This window comes from Octopus bimaculoides, chromosome 29 (genome assembly GCF_046866305.1).
Source record: "Octopus bimaculoides isolate indiv1 chromosome 29, ASM4686630v1, whole genome shotgun sequence".
NCBI lineage: Eukaryota > Metazoa > Mollusca > Cephalopoda > Octopoda > Octopodidae > Octopus > Octopus bimaculoides.
Genome location: NC_142956.1, coordinates 17,234,413 through 17,254,967, shown reverse-complemented (window position 1 = coordinate 17,254,967; position 20,555 = coordinate 17,234,413). Strand labels below are relative to the sequence as shown.

At 36.5% G+C, this 20,555-nt stretch overlaps 3 protein-coding genes across 6 annotated transcripts; all 3 read left to right on the top strand.

Moving 5' to 3' along the window:
• The first annotated feature begins 10 nt into the window (after positions 1-10).
• On the top strand, positions 11-3,262 carry LOC149130390 (uncharacterized). The gene has a single exon (XM_089345576.1). The coding sequence runs from the start codon at positions 854-856 to the stop codon at positions 3,041-3,043; it is 2,190 nt and encodes a 729-aa protein (XP_089201702.1). The 5' UTR covers positions 11-853; the 3' UTR covers positions 3,044-3,262.
• A 5,625-nt stretch (positions 3,263-8,887) lies between these two features.
• LOC149130389 (uncharacterized) lies at positions 8,888-9,559 on the top strand (the record flags this gene model as incomplete). The annotated part of the gene is made up of 1 exon (XM_089345720.1): positions 8,888-9,559. A coding segment is annotated over one exon (306 nt), but the record flags the coding sequence as incomplete, so codon positions are not given.
• Positions 9,560-9,685: 126 nt separating this feature from the next.
• On the top strand, positions 9,686-17,667 carry LOC149130388 (uncharacterized). Of its 4 annotated transcripts, none has more exons than XR_016239058.1 (3): positions 9,686-10,233; positions 12,017-15,161; positions 15,515-17,667. XR_016239058.1 is itself a non-coding variant. In XM_089345577.1 (3 exons), the coding sequence occupies exons 2-3, from the start codon at positions 12,438-12,440 to the stop codon at positions 15,592-15,594; spliced, it is 1,845 nt and encodes a 614-aa protein (XP_089201703.1). In that variant the 5' UTR covers positions 9,686-10,233; positions 12,017-12,437; the 3' UTR covers positions 15,595-17,667. The 4 variants fall into 4 exon arrangements, 2 of the variants coding, with proteins under 2 accessions (XP_089201703.1, XP_089201705.1); XR_016239059.1 differs by having other exon boundaries at positions 9,686-10,580; XM_089345577.1 differs by having other exon boundaries at positions 12,017-14,202.
• The last annotated feature ends 2,888 nt before the right edge of the window (positions 17,668-20,555 follow it).

Sequence of the window (20,555 nt, the reverse complement as noted above, 5' to 3'; positions counted from 1 at the left end):
AAGAGGGGACAGTGCAATCTGATATGAGGCCAGATATATCGTATGATTAAATATACAAGACAACCTTACAGCATGGAGTAGGGAGGCGGGATATGCTCGGACGCCACAGGTCCCGCCTCACCACTGAGACTTAGGGTTCATCCTACTTTGTATTCAAGCGGTCCCATCCATACGCAACATTCGTGCAACATTCTTCCATCGATTTTGAAACATTTTCGTGGACCGGCATTTTCTCTCTAACCCTATTTTCCTTCTGAGCTGGAAGGTGAAGAACTTCACTAAGCCAGAGACAGAGAGGGTCGATCTAATTGACTGGCCCTCTCCCCCCAAATTTCAGGCTGTGTGCCTAGAGTAGAAAACAATATTTGCAATGTTGAATTGCTATGTCGTTAACTATCCGCTTTATCTTACTGTTTCTTTTCCTATTTCAGAATATTACATCCTGTTCCCATAAAAGAAATTACTTCATTCAGATGTGCCTCTGATATTTTTATTAACTTTCATCAACTAAAGGAAGCCGATATATTTATAAAGAGCATTCATCAATACTTCGACCTTTTTATAGAAACAAAATCTATGAAAAAAATATGGCAAAATATTTCTTCTGGACGATGGAATTAACAGCAACAATTTCAAGTCTTTGCTGTCTGGAATATAGAGGAGATGATTGCTTTACAGGTTAATTAAGCTTGGATAACTTTACAAAGGAGTGGACAGTTTTCACATCCTGATTTACATATTAAACAAGATCTCAGATAAAAGAAACAACATTAAATTATTCCCTGAAAATAGAGACTCAACTGAACAAAAATATATCCATAGAAATGAAAAAAATACTATCATTTTGATATGTATGACGAATTATTCTCTCACGATGAATCATTTAACTACACCAAAAAAACTTTATACAAGAGAGAAGCCATATCATTGTAATATCTGCAGTAAATCATTCGCTAAAAGTGGTGTTTTCACTATACACATACGTAGACATACTGGAGAGAAACCATATCATTGTGATATCTGTGGTGAATCATACTCATATCAGAGTCAGTTGACTATTCACAAACGTGTTCATACAGGAGAGAAGCCATATCATTGTGATATCTGTGGTAAATCATTCTCTCAAAGTGGTGTCTTAACTAAACACAAGCGTACACATACAGGAGAGAAGCCATATCATTGTGATATCTGTGGTAAATCATTCTCTCAAAGTGGTGCCTTAACTAAACACAAGCGTACACATACAGGAGAGAAGCCATATCACTGTAATATCTGTAGTAAATCATTCTCTAAAAGTGGTGGCTTAACTAGACACAAACTTATGCATACAGGAGAGAAGCCATATTATTGTAATATCTGTGGTAAATCATACACTTGGAATAGTCAGTTGACTATTCACAAACGTGTTCATACAGGAGAGAAGCCATATCATTGTGACATATGTGGTAAATCATTTTCCAGAAGTGGTGACTTGCCTGAACACAAACGTATACATACAGGAGAGAAGCCCTATCATTGTGATATCTGTGGTAAATCATTTTCTCTAATTGGTATCTTCACTACACACAAACTTATACATACAGGAGAGAAGCCATATCATTGTGATATTTGTGGTAAATCATTCTCCCAGAATGGTCAGTTGTCTAAACACAAACTTACACATACAGGAGAGAAGCCATATCATTGTGATATTTGTGGTAAATCATTCTCCCAGAATGGTCAGTTGTCTAAACACAAACTTACACATACAGGAGAGAAGCCATATCGTGATATTTGTGGTAAATCATTCTCCCAGAATGGTCAGTTGTCTAAACACAAACTTACACATACAGGAGAGAAGCCATATCGTTGTGATATTTGTGGTAAATCATTCTCTCAAAATGATACGTTGACTAGACACAAGCATAGACATACAGGAGAGAAGCCATATCATTGTGATATTTGTGGTAAATCATTCTCTGAAAGTATTTACTTAACTAAGCACAAGCATAGACATACGGGAGAGAAGCCATATCGTTGTGATATTTGTGGTAAATCTTTCTCCGAAAGTAATGACTTAACTAGACACAAACGCATTCATACAGGAGAGAGGCCATATCATTGTGATATCTGTGGTAACTCATTCTCTCTTAGATTTAACTTAAATAAACACAGACATACACATACAGGAGAGAAGCCGTATCTTTGTGACATTTGTGGTAAATCATTCTCTCAGAACAGTCAGTTGACTAAGCACAATCTTACACATACAGGCCAGAAATCATATCATTGTGATATTTGTGCTAAATCATTCTGTGATAGTATTTACTTAACTAAGCACAAACATACACATACAGGAGAGAAACCACATCATTGTGATATCTGTGGTAAATCATTCTCTTCAAGTAGTCATTTGACTTGTCACAAACGTATTCATACTGGAGAAAGACCATATCATTGTGATATCTGTGGTAAATCATTCTCTCAGAACGGTCAGTTGACTAAACACAATCTTACACATACAGGCCAGAAATCATATCATTGTGATATTTGTGGTAAATCATACTCTTATAATAGTCAGTTGACTATTCACATACGTATTCATACTGGAGAAAAACCATATCATTGTGATATCTGTGGTAAATCTTTCTCTCAAAGTTGCGTCTTGAATAGTCACAAGCGTATTCATACAGGTGAGAAGCCATATTGTGATACCTGTGGTAAATCACTCTCTAATAGTAGTGCTTTGACATCACACAAACGTACACATACAGGAGAGAAGCCATATCATTGTGACATCTGTGGTAAATCATTCTCTCACAGAAGTAACTTGAATAAACACAATCTTACACATACAAAAGAAAAACCATATCATTGTGATATCTGTGGGAAATCATTCTCTACAAATAGTCATTTGACTAGTGACAAATGTACACATACAGGAGAGAAGCCATATCAGTGTGATATCTGTGGTAAATCATTCCCTCAAGAAGGTCACTTAAGTAGACATTTGACTATTCATACAGGTGTAACAGAATCAATATCAAAATTTATTACAACATAGCAACAATTATAAATATTTTGTCTGCTAAAAGACAGGCTTTATTTCATGAACGTCAACATGAAATTCATGAATATCAAATTTAGTATCATGTATATATCCAAATATATCAACACAGCAATGACTTTGATTTTTGAAGAGGATTGTGCTGGACTTTTGAGGAATTTGTTGGGAGAGAAGAAAAGAATCGGAATAATGAATAAAAATTTTAAGTGACATTGATTTGGTCTTTCTTGTGTTTTCATCATCATCATCCTTTAACCTTTGTGGTCCTACCTCGTTTAAATCGTAAAACATCAGTGTAGAGCCATGGATAGCTCATTTATGTACCCACAGTGTACACGGATATATACATATTAACTAAAGCCAAAAAGGGATTTGTCCTTCCAGTTATGCATATATCCACAAGTAACTGTCATCGCTGGTCCCCAACAGAGGGACCAGCTATTCAAATTGACAGTACGTTGGTAGATAAAGCAGTTCAGGGTGTGAAGACAGGGAAAGCCCCAGACCCTTCAGGAGTCACCGCAGAGGTGCTTAAAATATCTGGAAGTGTCGGCTATAGTCTAGTCCCCCATATTGTGATCCAGGTGATTCATGAAGGTGTCATACCCAATGACTGGTGTAGCAGCTCCTGACTGGCCCTCGTTCGGGTGACACGTAAAAGCACCCAGTACACTCTCGGAGTAGTTGGCGTTAGGAAGGGCATCCAGCTGTAGAAACTCTGCCAAATCAGTTTGGAGCCTGGTGTAGCCATCTGGTTTCATCAGTCCTCAGTCAAATCGTCCAACCCATGCTAGCATGGAAAACGGACGTTAAACGATGATGATAAAGGTGAGGAATTGAGTAGAAATAATTGCAGAGGTATCAAGTTTTTCAGAATCGTAATTTTCGTATTTTGCTACGTAATTCGGCAAAAAAAAAAAAGGTTCCAGGAAAAGTGAAAAATAAGAAGGGGTGAGTCGTTGGTGCAAGTGAAATTTATTGAAAATTTTTTTGGAGAATCGGATCGTCCAGAACCAGAAACGTGAGATTCCATTAAAAAAAATCAATATATATATACGTATATATACGTTTTACCGTAAGTTATCACTGAAAATGGAATCTTTTTATTTCGTTCCCGGGTGAGGATCTTTATATTCACCGCCGCTCGTTATCGAGCCATTGCTAAAACCATGACCCTAACACACTAGTGAAAGTCGTGCGGGGGTTAATCTGAAAATTTACCAAAGATTCAAAGTATTACAGCTGGTTTTGGGATATTCTTTCATCAGAGTCAAAAAGAAAAAGGTAGAGATTAATGAAATGACAACAGGAATAAAGAAATGAGATGAAGAAAGTTTTTTATTCATTGCATTTCATTTAATTGGAGCGATGCGAGTCTGAAGAAGCTGCCAGTAGAATATATTAATAGACTTTGCTAGAATAATCTGGTGAAAATTGGAATTAAGTGGAAGGCAAGTTCTTGACAGAACAGGATAAATACAAAAACTGGAATGGATCCAAACAGTCGAGAATTGAAGAAATACAATCGCATCAAGGGAAATAATTTGTACAATACTTGAACGAAGGTCCAATTAATTTCTTAATTAAGGGCGTTATCACTGACTCGACTGTTTATATCTGAATGTGGTAAGTTGAGGAAATATTTTCTTCCAGGTCGTAATGGTGATAGTAATACGACTAATAATGACGTAAGCAATAGAATTATGCCAACCTCTCGTTGTTACAGTAATTATTTTTCGAAGCGAAGACATAATTAGGAAAATATATTTGCTGGTCCTAAATAAATTGAAAAATGTAATGTTTATCTGTTGTTTATGAAAACTGATGATCGATAGTCAGATGTGATATAAAGGAAATTAATTGGTAAAATGAGAGAAAAACGGCGTAATTAATTAGTAGAATGAGAGGAAACCGATTGAAGAATACAACATTAATATGTATTGTCCTGTTCTTTATAAGCCACTGATAAAACGGTCAGTTGACAAAGATTGCCGAAATAACATTAATGATGATTGTGGTTTCATATTTTGGCCCAGGGCCAGCAATGTTTCGTTGGAGTGGGAAGTCGATTAAAGGGAACTTAGTATTTCTCGAAAAGGATGAAAGGTAAATTCGGTCTGGTCTTATTTCAGCTTGCCGCCGAGAGAATGAAACAATGACGATGATAATCCATTCTACCGGAAGCACAAGTGCTCGACTTTGGGGGAAGGGATTAAGTCGATTAGATCGACCTCAATGCGACCCCGAAAGGATGAAAGGCAAATTCGGCCTCATGGGAATTTGTACCCGGAACAGAAAGACAGGCGAAATACCGCTAAGCATTTCGCCAATTTTGTATTTCCTACAAGGGGACAGCGAAGAGGGGACAGTGCAATCTGATATGAGGCCAGATATATCGTATGATTAAATATACAAGACAACCTTACAGCATGGAGTAGGGAGGCGGGATATGCTCGGACGCCACGGGTCCCGCCTCAGCACTGATACTTTGGGTCCATCCTGCTTTGTATTCAAGCGGTCCCATCCATACGCAACATTCGTGCAACATTCTTCCATCGATTTTGAAACATTTTCGTGGACCGGCATTTTCTCTCTAACCCTATTTTCCTTCTGAGCTGGAAGGTGAAGAACTTCACTAAGCCAGAGACAGAGAGGGTCGATCTAATTGACTGGCCCTCTTCCCCCAAATTTCAGGCTGTGTGCCTAGAGTAGAAAACAATATTTGCAATGTTGAATTGCTATGTCGTTAACTATCCGCTTTATCTTACTGTTTCATTTCCTATTTCAGAATATTACATCCTGTTCACATAAAAGAAATTACTTCATTCAGATGTGCCTCTGATATTTTTATTAACTTTCATCAACTAAAGGAAGCCGATATATTTATAAAGAGCATTCATCAATACTTCGATCTTTTTATACAAAGAAAATTTCTGAAAAAAATATGGCAAAATATTTCTTCTGCATGATGGAATTAGCAGCAACAATTTCAAGTCTTTGCTGTCTGGAATATAGAGGAGATGATTGCTTTACAGGTTAATTAAGCTTGGATAACTTTACAAAGGAGTGGACAGTTTTCACATCCTGATTTACATATTAAACAAGATCTCAGATAAAAGAAGCAACATTAAATTATTGCCTGAAAATAGAGACTCAACTGAACAAAAATATATTCATAGAAATGAAAAAAATGCTATCTTTGTGATATGTATGACGAATTATTCTCTCATGATGAATCATTTAACTACACCAAAAAACCCTTATACAAGAGAGAAACCTTATCATTGTAATATCTGCAGTAAATCATTCTCTAAAAGTGTTGCCTTAACTAAACACAAGCGTACACATACAGGGCAGAAGCCATATCATTGTGATATCTGTGGTAAATCATTCTTTCATGCTGGGAACTTGACTAGACACAAATATACGCATACAGGTGAGAACCCATTTCTTTGCATTACCTGTGGAAAATCATTCTCTGATAGTAGTACCTTGACTAGACACAAACTTACACATACCGGAGAGAGGCCATATCATTGTGATATCTGTGGTAAATCATTCTCTCAAATTGGCGTCTTGAATAGTCACAAGCGTACACATACAGGGGAGAACCCATATCGTTGTGATATCTGTGGAAAATCATTCTCTGATAGTAGTACCTTGACTAAACACAAACGTAGACATACCGGAGAGAAGCCATATCATTGTGATATTTGTGGTAAATCATTCTTTGAAAGTAGTCACTTGACTATACACAAGCGTACGCATACAGGAGAGAAGCCATATCATTGTGATATCTGTGGTAAATCATTCTCTCAGAGTAGTAACTTGACTGAACACAAACGTGTACATACAGGAGAGAAGCCATATCATTGTGATATCTGTGGTAAATCATTCTCTGGAAGTAGTGGCTTAACTAGACACAAACTTAAGCATACAAAAGAGAAGCCATTTTATTGTGATATCTGATAAATCATTCCCTCAAATTGGCGTCTTGAATAGTCACAAACTTACACATACAGGCGAGAAGCCATATTGTGATATCTGCGGTGAATCGTTCTCTGAAAAGGGTCACTTAAGTAGACATTTGACTATTCATACAGGTGTAACATAATCAGTATCAAAATTTATTAGAACGTAGGAACAATTATGAATATTTTGTCTGCTAAAAGACAGGCTTTATTTCATGAACATCAACATGAAATTCATGAATATCAAGTTTAGTATCATATATATATCCAAATATATCAACACAGCGATGACTACATGGTTTCAAGTTCAGTCCCATCACGTGGCACCTTGGGTGAGTGTCTTCTGCTATAGCCCCAAGCCGACCGAAGCTTTGTGACTGAATTTGGTAGGCGGAAGTTACTGCCGTGTGTGTACATGTCTGTGTATGTGCTTGTGTCTCTCCGAAAGAGAGAGAGGGATTGTTCTGGACTTTTGAGGAATTTGTTGGGAGAGAAGAAAAGAATGGGAATAATGAATAAAAATTTTAAGTGACATTGATTTGGTCTTTCTTGTGTTTTCATCATCATCTTCCTTTATCCTTAGTGGTCCTACCTCGTTTAAATAGTAAAACATCAATTGGAGCCATGGATAGCTCATTTATGTACCCACAGTGTACACGGATATATACATATTAACTAAAGCCAAAAAGGGATTTGTCCTTCCAGTTATGCATATATCCACAAGTAACTGTCATCGCTGGTCCCCAACAGAGGGACCAGCTATTCAAATTGACAGTACGTTGGTAGATAAAGCAGTTCAGGGTGTGAAGACAAAACATACCTTTGCTCATTCACTCTCTCCTTCTCTCTCTCCACAAGAAATCGAAGTCTACTTGTTAAGTACTTAAAATGTTGGTGTGAAAAATTGCTAAAGAACAAAACTGTTTTGCAGCGTAGGTCTTATACATCCTGTGATCTATATATCCAGTCATTTTAGTAGGTATGTAAATGATATTGTTTTAATACACATTGACTAAAATGTTTTTTGTCCAGACATCGTTACCACTTCGTTTATTATTGTTTTGAAAGTTCTTTGATTTTTCATTCTTATGTAATCCACATTAAATAAATGACAGTGTCGTCTGTCTTTATGTACATCTTTACGAGTTTTGTGTTTCATCTTTACGAGGTCGATAAACTGAGTACCAGTTTCATACTGGAGTCGATCTAATTGTCTCGCCCCTCCCCACAAATTTTGGGCCTTGTGCCTAGATTAGAAAAGAATATTTGCAATCTTGATTTATTATGTCATTTAACTGTCTTCTTTATCTTAGTTTCTTTTTCTATTTCAGAATATCACATCCTGTTGACAGAAAAGAAATTTCTTCATTCAGATGTGCCTTTGATATTTTCATCAACTTTTATTGACTAAAGGAAGACGATATATTTATAAGGAGCATTCATCAATACATCAACCTCTTTATCTGAAGAAAGTCTATGACAAAATACTGCGAAATATTTCTTCTGGACGATGGAATTAACAGCAACAGTTTCAAGTCTTTGCTGTCTGGAATATAGAGGAGGTGATTGCTTTACAGGTTAATTAAGCTTGGATAACTTTACAAAGGAGTGGACAGTTTTCACATCCTGATTTACATATTAAACAAGATCTCAGATAAAAGAGACAACATTAAATTATTCCCTGAAAATAGAGACTCAACTGAACAAAAATATATTCATAGAAATGAAAAAAATGCTATCTTTGTGATATGTATGACGAATTATTCTCTCATGATGAATCATTTAACTACACCAAAAAACCCTTATACAAGAGAGAAGCCATATCATTGTAATATCTGTGGTAAATCATACAGTTGGAATAGTCAGTTGACTATTCACAAACGTTCATACAGGAGAGAAGCCATATCATTGTGACATATGTGGTAAATCATTCTCTAGAAGTGGTGACTTTCCTGAACACAAACGAATACATACAGGAGAGAAGCCCTATCATTGTAATATCTGTGATAAATCATTCTTTTCAAGTAGCCATTTGAATAGTCACAAACGTATTCATACAGGAGAGAAGACGTATCATTGTGATATCTGTGGCAAATCATTCTCCCAAAGTGGGGTCTTGTCTAAACACAAACGTACCCATAGAAAGAAGGGGCCATATTATTCTGATATCTTGTGATTCATTCTCTAGCAATAGTAACAAACACATTCAAACAGGAGGAGAACCATATCATTGCAAAATCTGCGGTAAATCATTCTTTCAAAATGGCCTCTTACGTACACATGTGAGTATTCATACACAACTGTAACAGGATCACTATCAAAATTTATTACAACAGGACAACAATTATGAATATTTTGTCTGCTAAAAGACAGGGTTTATTATTCTTCAAGCTTGACATGAAATCAATGAATCTCAACTTCATTAATATGTATATATCTAAAGACATCAACACAGAGATGACTTTGATTTCTGAAGATGATCGTGCTGGATTTTTGAGGAATTTGTTAGAAAATAATGAATAAAAGTTTTAAGTGATATTGATTTTGTCTTTGTTGTGTTTTCATTATCATCATCTTTATATTTTATGGTAGTGAAATGAAGTTAGCACCACAATAAAGCAAGAAATACCTATAACATAGGGATTTAGTTTACAGGTGATGTACATAACTAAGTACGCTAGGTAAGTGCCGTAATGGATTACTAGGGCCCCAAAGTTATATCCAAGACGCTAGTATCGATAGAAAGATCCTCAGCCGAGACCAAAAGAGGGGAAAAAAAAACAAAAAAAAATATTAACCAGCCTCCAAGGTGTTAGTAAGTATGTGGAAAACGAATATTCTTTCATCAGAGTCAAAAAGGGAAAAAGAGAAAAGGTAGAGATTAATGAAATGACGACAGGAATAAAGAAATGAGATGAAGAAAGTTTTTTATTCATTGCATTTCATTTAATTGGAGCGATGCGAGTCTGAAGAAGCTGCCAGTAGAATATATTAATAGACTTTGCTAGAATAATCTGGTGAAAATTGGAATTAAGTGGAAGGCAAGTTCTTGACAGAACAGGATAAATACAAAAACTGGAATGGATCCAAACAGTCGAGAATTGAAGAAATACAATCGCTTCAAGGGAAATAATTTGTACAATACTTGAACGAAGGTCCAATTAATTTCTTAATTAAGGGCGTTATCACTGACTCGACTGTTTATATCCGAATGTGGTAAGTTGAGGAAATATTTTCTTCCAGGTTGTAATGGTGATAGTAATACGACTAATAATGACGTAAGCAATAGAATTATGCCAACCTCTCGTTGTTACAGTAATTATTTTTCGAAGCGAAGACATAATTAGGAAAATATATTTGCTGGTCTTAAATAACTTGAAAAATGTAATGTTTATATGTTGTTTATGAAAACTGATGATCGATAGTCAGATGTGATATAAAGGAAATTAATTGGTAAAATGAGAGAAAAACGGCGTAACTAATTAGTAGAATGAGAGGAAACCGATTGAAGAATACAACATTAATATGTATTGTCCTGTTCTTTATAAGCCACTGATAAAACGGTAAATTGACAAAAATTGCCGAAATAACATTAATGATCATTGTGGTTTCATATTATCGATTGTTTATAAAAATTGATGATCGATAGTTAGATGTGAGATAAAGCAAATTAATTGGTAAAATGGAGAGAAAAACGGCGTAATTAATTAGTAGAATGAGAGTTTCGCAGTTAAAATTTTGGCGTGAAACATTGCTAAAGAACAAAACTGTTTTGCAGCTTAGGTCTTATACATCCTGTGATCTATATATCCAGTCATTTTAGTAGGTATGTAAAAGATATTGTTTTAATACACATTGACTAAAATGGTTTGTTACCACTTCGTTTTCAAAGTTCTTTGATTTTTCATTCTTATGTATTCCACACTCTATAAAATGTCATCTTAAAATACGTGTGAAGAAAGGGGCTGATGCACTTTCGCACCTCCCCTTCAAAAGTGCATTTCTTAAAAAAAGATAGCCAAATTTCAATTAACACTTCAAAAGATCTTTTCTTATGTGAAAACAATAGTTTTTCTGTGACAGCGGTTAAATTTGCCAGATGCCTTAGCTAAGCAATAGAATGCCTTCGCCACTTGACTCTTCTAACCTCTTCTATTTCACCAATAGCTAGAATAGATATCACAGACTTCCAACGAATTCTATTATCGAAGAAGGGAGTAGGTGAAAACGCAGTGACAGCAACCATTAGGGGACAAAAGGAGAAAGAAAGTTATGAGACACAAAAATCCCTCGATTCTATAACTTTTATTAACTGAATTTCTTTTCTCTTATAACATCATTTCCCCACCCTCTTATTGCTTTGTGCACCTTTCTTTTTTCATAATCGTTTCCTACACATTGTTTTAAACCCATTTCCGTATATTTTTTGGATTTTCATTTCCGGGTCACACAGATGCAAGAACACGCACACGCAGACACAGAGGCAAGAACAAGCACACACGCACACGCAGACACAGAGGCAAGAACAAGCACGCCCACACACAGACAAGAACAGGCACGCACACACAACCCGTTAGCTTTCTTCTCCTCCTCCCGTTTTAGCAGCCGTAACGAAGGTCACGGAGATATCCGAAGTGAACCGTCGAGTCGTCACGGAAACAACCGTTCGTCTTCTGCTGCCTAGTCAACCACACTCAAATGCTGCTTATTACGTGCCATCGGCACAGTTTCGTGTCAGGCAGTAAATCTTTCCATGCTTCAATGGATTCTGACCACTGGAAACATTGACATTAAATAAATGACAGTCTCCGCTGTCTTTATGTTCATCTTTACGAGGTCGATAAACTGAGTACCAGTTTCATACAGGAGTCGATCTAATTGTCTCGCCCCTCCCCACAAATTTTGGGCCTTGTTATTAGAGTAGAAAAGAATATTTGCAATCTTGATTTGTTATGTCAATTAACTGTCTTCTTTATCTTAGTTTCTTTTTCTATTTCAGAATATCACATCCTGTTGACAGAAAAGAAATTTCTTCATTCAGATGTGCCTTTGATATTTTCATCAACTTTTATTGACTAAACGAAGACGATATATTTATAAGGAGCATTCATCAATACGTCAACCTCCTTATATGAAGAAAGTCTATGACAAAATACTGCGAAATATTTCTTCTGGACGATGGAATTAGCAGCAACAATTTCAAGTCTTTGCTGTCTGCAATATAGAGCAGGTGATTGCTTTACAGGTTAATTAAGCTTGGATAACTTTACAAAGGCGTGGATAGTCTTCACCTCCTGACTTACATATTAAACAAAATCTCAGAGGAAAGAAACGGCATTCAATTATTTCCTGAAAATAGCAACACAACTGAACACAAACAAACTCTTAGAAATGAAATAAGCACTATCTTTGTGATATGTATGAGAAATTCCCCTCCCATGATGAATGATTTAACTCAAGGGAAAAACCCCAATACAGGTGAGAAACCGTCATTCTGTCATAGTGGTGCCGTGACAGCACACAAAGATACACATACAGGAGAGAAGTCGTATCATTGCGATGTCTGTGGTAAATCATTCTCTCGTAGTAGTTACTTAACTAAGCACAAACGTAGACATACAGGTGAGAAGCCATACCATTGTGATATTTGTGATAAATCATTCTCTGAAAGTCGTCATTTGACTGGCCACAAACGTATTCATACTGAAGAAAGACCATATCATTGCAATACCTGTGGTAAATCATTCTCTCAAAGTAGTAACTTAACTAAACACAAACGTACACATACAGGAGAGAAGCCATATCATTGTGATATCTGCGGTAAATCATTCTCTGGAAATACTCAGTTGACTATTCACAAACGCGTTCATACAGGAGAGAAGCCATGTCATTGTGACATCTGTGATAAATCATTCTCTCATAGTAGTTACTTAACTAAGCACATTCGCACACATACGGGAGAGAAGCCCTATCATTGTGACATTTGTGGTAAATCATTCTCTCTAACTAGTACCTTGACTAAACACAAAGTTACGCATGCAGGAGTGAAGCCCTATCATTGTGATATTTGTGGTAAATCATTCTCTCTAACTAGTAACTTGACTAAACACAAACTTACACATACAGGTGAGAAGCCATACCATTGTGAAATCTGTGGTAAATCATACAATTGTAATAGTCAGTTGACTATTCACAAAGGTGTTCATACAGGAGAGAAGCCATATCATTGTGACATTTGTGGTAAATCATTCTCTGAGAGTTCTACGTTGACTAGACACAAGCTTAGACATACAGGAGAGAAGCCATATCGTTGTGATATTTGTGGTAAATCATTCTGTGATAGTATTTACTTAACTAAGCACAAACGTAGACATAGAGGAGATAAGCCATATCATTGTGATATCTGTGGTAAATCATTCTTCGAAAATAGTGACTTAACTAAGCACAGACGTAGACATACAGGAGAGAAGCCATATCATTGTGATATATGTGGTAAATCATTCTCTCTAACTAGCACCTTGACTAAACACAAATTTACGCATACAGGAGAGAAGCCATATCGTTGTAATATCTGTGGTAAATCATTCTCTCAAAGTGGTCATTTGACTAAACACAATCTTACACATACAGGAGAGAAGCCATATCATTGTAATATCTGTGGTTTATCATATTCTTATAATAGTCAGTTGACTATTCACAAAGGTGTTCATACAGGAGAGAAGCCATATCGTTGTGATATTTGTGGTAAATCATTCTCTCAAAATGGTCATTTGACTAAACACAAACTTACACATACAGGAGAGAAGCCATATCATTGCGATATTTGTGGTAAATCATTCTCTCAAAGTTATACGTTGACAAGACACAAACTTACTCATACAGGAGAGAAACAGTATCATTGTGACATCTGTGGTAAATCATATTCTGAAAGTAGTCATTTGACTCGTCACAAACGTATTCATACTGGAGAAAGACCATACCATTGTGATATCTGTGGTAAATCATTCTTTGATAGTAATTACTTAACTAAGCACAAACGTACACATACAGGAGAGAAGCCATGTCATTGTGATATCTGCGGTAAATCATTCTCTGGACATAGTCAGTTGACTATTCACAAACGTGTCCATACAGGAGAGAAGCCATATCATTGTGACAACTGTGGTAAATCATTCCCTCAAAAAGGTAACTTAAGTAGACATTTGACTATTCATACACAGGTGTAACAGAATCAATATGAAAATTTATTACAAAATAGCAATAAGTATGAATATTTTGTCTGCTAAAAGACAGGCTTTATTCCTCAAGCTTGATGTTATCAACTTCAGTTTCATGAACGTCAACATGAAATTCATGAATATCAACTTTAGTATCATGTATATATCCAAATATATCAACACAGCGATGACTTTGATTTTTGAAGAGATGGCTGTGTGGTTAGGAAGCTTGCTTCCCAGCTACATGGTTTCAGTTTCAGTCCAATCGCGGGGCACCTTGGGCGAGTGTCTTTTGCTATAACCCCGGGCCGACCGAAGCTTTGTGATTGAATTTGGTAGGCGGAAGTTAATGCCATGTGTGTACATGTCTGTGTATGTGCTTGTGCCTCTCCGAAAGAGAGAGAGGGATTGTTCTGGACTTTTGAGGAATTTGTTGGGAGAGAAGAAAAGAATGGGAATAATGAATAAAAATTTTAAGTGACATTGATTTGGTCTTTCTTGTGTTTTCATCATCATCTTCCTTTATCCTTAGTGGTCCTACCTCGTTTAAATAGTAAAACATCATTGGAGCCATGGATAGCTCATTTATGTACCCACAGTGTACACGGATATATACATATTAACTAAAGCCAAAAAGGGATTTGTCCTTCCAGTTATGCATATATCCACAAGTAACTGTCATCGCTGGTCCCCAACAGAGGGACCAGCTATTCAAATTGACAGTACGTTGGTAGATAAAGCAGTTCAGGGTGTGAAGACAAAACATACCTTTGCTCATTCACTCTCTCCTTCTCTCTCTCCACAAGAAATCGAAGTCTACTTGTTAAGCACTTAACATTTTGGTGTGAAAAATTGCTAAAGAACAAAACTGTTTTGCAGCGTAGGTCTTGTACATCCTGTGATCTATATATCCAGTCATTTTAGTAGGTATGTAAAAGATATTGTTTTAATACACATTGACTAAAATGTTTTTTGTCCAGACAGCGTTACCACATCGTTTATTATTGTTTTGAAAGTTCTTTGATTTTTCATTCTTATGTAATCCACATTAAATAAATGACAGTGTCGTCTGTCTTTATGTACATCTTTACGAGTTTTGTGTTTCATCTTTACGAGGTCGATAAACTGAGTACCAGTTTCATACAGGAGTCGATCTAATTGTCTCGCCCCTCCCCACAAATTTTGGGCCTTGTTATTAGAGTAGAAAAAAAAGGTTTGCAATCTTGATTTGTTATGTCATTTAACTGTCTTCTTTATCTTAGTTTCTTTTTCTATTTCAGAATATCACATCCTGTTGACAGAAAAGAAATTTCTTCATTCAGATGTGCCTTTGATATTTTCATCAACTTTTATTGACTAAAGGAAGACGATATATTTATAAGGAGCATTCATCAATACATCAACCTCTTTATCTGAAGAAAGTCTATGACAAAATACTGTGAAATATTTCTTCTGGACGATGGAATTAACAGCAACAGTTTCAAGTCTTTGCTGTCTGGAATATAGAGGAGGTGATTGCTTTACAGGTTAATTAAGCTTGGATAACTTTACAAAGGAGTGGACAGTTTTCACATCCTGATTTACATATTAAATAAGATCTCAGATAAAGAAACAACATTAAATTATTCCGTGAAAATAGAGACTCAACTGAACAAAAATATATTCATAGAAATGAAAAAAATGCTATCTTTGTGATATGTATGACGAATTATTCTCTCACGATGAATCATTTAACTACACCAAAAAACCCTTATACAAGAGAGAAGCCATATCATTGTAATATCTGTGGTAAATCATACACTTGGAATAGTCAGTTGACTATTCACAAACGTGTTCATACAGGAGAGAAGCCATATCATTGTGACATATGTGGTAAATCATTCTCTAGAAGTTGTGACTTGCCTGAACACAAACGTATACATACAGGAGAGAAGCCATATCATTGCAAAATCTGTGGTAAATCATTCTCTGAGAGTAGTTACTTAACTAAGCACATCCGCACACATACAGGAGAGAAGCCCTATCATTGTGACATCTGTGGTAAATCATTTTCTCTAATTGGTACCTTCACTAGACACAAACTTATGCATACAGGAGAGAAACCCTATCATTGTGATATTTGTGGTAAATCTTTCTCTCGGAATGGTAATTTAACTAAACACAAACTTACACATACAGGAGAGAAGCCATATCATTGTGATATTTGTGGTAAATCATTCTCTCAGAATGGTCAGTTGTCTAAACACAATCTTACACATACAGGAGAGAAGCCCTATCATTGTGATATTTGTGGTAAATCATTCTCTCAGAACGGTCATTTGACTAAACACAAACTTACACATACCTGAGAGAAGCCCTATCATTGTGATATTTGTGGTAAATCATTCTCTCAGAACGGTCAGTTGTCTAAACACAAACTTACACATACAGGAGAGAAGCCCTATCATTGTGATATTTGTGGTAAATCATTCTCTCAGAACGGTCATTTGACTAAACACAATCTTACACATACAGGAGAGAAGCCATATCATTGTGATATTTGTGGTATATCATTCTCTTAGAGTGGTTATTTGACTAAACGTAATCTTACACATACAGGAGAGAAGCCCTATCATTGTGATATTTGTGGTATATCATTCTCTTAGAGTGGTTATTTGACTAAACGTAATCTTACACATACAGGAGAGAAGCCCTATCATTGTGATATTTGTGGTAAATCATTCTCTTAGAGTGGTCATTTGACTAAACACAATCTTACACATACAGGAGAGAAGCCATATCATTGTGATATTTGTGGTATATCATTCTCTTAGAGTGGTTATTTGACTAAACACAATCTTACACATACAGGAGAGAAGCCATATCATTGTAAATCTTTCTCTTCAAGTAGTTATTTGACGTGTCATATACGTATTCATACTGGAGAAAAACCATATCATTGTGATATCTGTGGTAAATCTTTCTCTCAAAGTGGTGTCTAGAATAGTCACAAGCGTATTCATACAGGAGAAAAGCCATATCCCAGTGATATCTGTGGTAAATCATACATTTGGAATAATCTCTTGACTATTCACAAACGTGTTCATACAGGAGAGAAGCCATATCATTGTGATATCTGCGGTAAATCATTCTCTGAAAAAGGTCACTTAAGTAGACATTTGACTATTCATTCACAGGTGTAACAGAATCAATATGAAAATTTATTACAACATAGCAACAATTATGAATATTTTGTCTGCTAAAAGACAGGCTTTATTTCATGGATGTCAACATGAAATTCATGAATATCACGTTTAGTATCATATATATATCCAAATATATCAACACAGCAATGACTTTGATTTCTGAGGATGATTGTGCTGGACTTTTGAGGAATTTGTTGGGAGAGAAGAAAAGAATGGGAATAATGAATAAAAATTTTAAGTGACATTGACTTGGTCTTTCTTGTGTTTTCATCATCATCTTCCTTTAACCTTAATGGTCCTACCTCGTTTAAATAGTAGTGATATCTGTGGTAAATGTTTCTCTCAAAGTTGTGTCTTGAACAGTCACAAGCGTATTCATACAGGTGAGAAGCCATATCATTGCGATACCTCTGGTAAATCACTCTCTAATAGTAGTCCTTTGACATCACACACACATACACATACAGGAGAGAAGCCATATCATTGTGACACCTGTGGTAAATCATTTTCTACAAAAGGTCACTTAAGTAGACATTTGACTGTTCATACAGGTGTAACATAATCAGTATCAAAATTTATTAGAACATAGGAACAATTATGAATATTTTGTCTGCTAAAAGACAGGCTTTATTTCATGAACATCAACATGAAATTCATGAATATCAAGTTTAGTATCATATATATATCCAAATATATCAACACAGCAATGACTACATGGTTTCAAGTTCAGTCCCATCACGTGGCACCTTGGGCGAGTGTCTTCTGCTATAGCCCGAAGCCGACCGAAGCTTTGTGATTGAATTTGGTAGGCGGAAGTTACTGCCATGTGTGTACATGTCTGTGTATGTGCTTGTGCCTCTCCGAAAGAGAGAGAGAGGGATTGTTCTGGACTTTTGAGGAACAATAAAAGTTGATGAAAATATGAAAGGCACATCTGAATGAAGAAATTTCTTTTCTGTCAACAGGATGTGATATTCTGAAATAGAAAAAGAAACTAAGATAAAGAAGACAGTTAAATGACACAACAAATCAAGATTGCAAATATTCTTTTCTACTCTAATAACAAGGCCCAAAATTTGTGGGGAGGGGCGAGATAAATAGATCGACCGCAGTATGCAACTGGTACTCAATTTATCGACCTCGTAAAGATGAACATAAAGACAGCGGAGACTGTCATTTATTTAATGTCAATGTTTCCAGTGGTCAGAATCCATTGAAGCATGGAAAGATTTACTGCCTGACACGAAACTGTGCCGATGGCACGTAATAAGCAGCATTTGAGTGTGGTTGCCTAGGCAGCAGAAGACGAACGGTTGTTTCCGTGACGACTCGACGGTTCACTTCGGATATCTCCGTGACCTTCGTTACGGCTGCTAAAACGGGAGGAGGAGAAGAAAGCTAACAGGTTGTGTGTGCGTGCCTGTTCTTGTCTGTGTGTGTGTGTGTGTGCCTGCTTGTTATGTCTCTGTGTGTGTGCGTGTTTAAGCACGCAAAGACGCACAGACGCAGACACACACACACAGGAACAAGCGCACACGCACTCACGCAGAACGCATTAGCTTTCTTCTCCCCCTTCCATTTCAGCAATTGTCACGAAGATGTCCGAAACATGCCTCTGTGTCTGCGTGTGCGTGTGTGCTTAATCTAGCCTCTGTGTCTGTGTGTCCGTACCGCTTTTTGCCTCCGTGTCTGTGTGTGTGCTTGTTCTTATCTCTATGTCTGCGTGTGCGTGTGTGCTTAATCTAGCCTCCGTGTCCGTGCTGCTTTTTGCTTCTGTGTCTGTGTGTCCGTACCGCTTTTTGCCTCTGTGTCCGTGTGTGTGCTTGTTCTTGTCTCTGTGTCTGTGTGTCCGTTCCTGTTCTTGCCTCTGTGTGACCCGGAAATGAAAATCCAAAAAATATACGGAAATGGGTTTAAAACAATGTGTAGGAAATGAATATGAAAAAAAAGAAAAGGTGCACAAAGCAATGAGAGGGTGGGGAAAGGACTTCGGAAAATTCACAAGATCCGATAATTCACAAGATCCGAAAATTGACAAGATCGTAGATATGAAATAAGCACTATCTTTGTGATATGTACGAGAAATTCCCCTCCCATGATGAATGATTTAACTCAAGGGAAAAACCCGGATACAGGTGAGAAACCGTCATTCTGTCATAGTGGTGCCGTGACAGCACACAAAGATACACATACAATGATACAGTCGTATCATTGTGACATCTGTGATAAATCATTCTCTCATAGTAGTTACTTAACTAAGCACATTGGCACACATACAGGAGAGAAGCCATACCATTGTGATATCTGTGGTAAATCATACAATTGTAATAGTCAGTTGACTATTCACAAAGGTGTTCATACAGGAGAGAAGCCATATCGTTGTGATATTTGTGGTAAATCATTCTCTCAAAGTTATACCTTGACAAGACACAAACTTACTCATATACTCATACAGGAGAGAAACAGTATCATTGTGACATCTGTGGTAAATCATATTCTGAAAGTAGTAATTTGACTCGTCACAAACGTATTCATACTGGAGAAAGACCATACCATTGTGATATCTGTGGTAAATCATTCTTTGATAGTAATTACTTAACTAAGCACAAACGTACACATACAGGAGAGAAGCCATATCATTGTGATATCTGCGGTAAATCATTCCCTCAAAAAGGTATCTTAAGTAGACATTTGACTATTCATACACAGGTGTAACAGAATCAATATGAAAATTTATTACAAAATAGCAATAAGTATGAATATTTTGTCTGCTAAAAGACAGGCTTTATTCCTCAAGCTTGATGTTATCAACTTCAGTTTCATGAACGTCAACATGAAATTCATGAATATCAACTTTAGTATCATGTATATATCCAAATATATCAACACAGCGATGACTTTGATTTTTGAAGAGATGGCTGTGTGGTTAGGAAGCTTGCTTCCCAGCTACATGGTTTCAGTTTCAGTCCAATCGCGGGGCACCTTGGGCGAGTGTCTTTTGCTATAACCCCGGGCCGACCGAAGCTTTGTGATTGAATTTGGTAGGCGGAAGTTAATGCCATGTGTGTACATGTCTGTGTATGTGCTTGTGCCTCTCCGAAAGAGAGAGAGGGATTGTGCTGGACTTTTGAGGAAT

Coding starts and splice junctions, on each gene's coding strand:
- LOC149130390 (XM_089345576.1), top strand. CDS start 854: ATGACGAATTATTCTCTCACGATGAATCATTTAACTACACCAAAAAAA.
- LOC149130388 (XM_089345577.1), top strand. CDS start 12,438: ATGAGAAATTCCCCTCCCATGATGAATGATTTAACTCAAGGGAAAAAC. Junction 14,203..15,514: donor TAAATCATTCCCTCAAAAAG/GTAACTTAAGTA, acceptor TTTCTATTTCAG/AATATCACATCCTGTTGACA.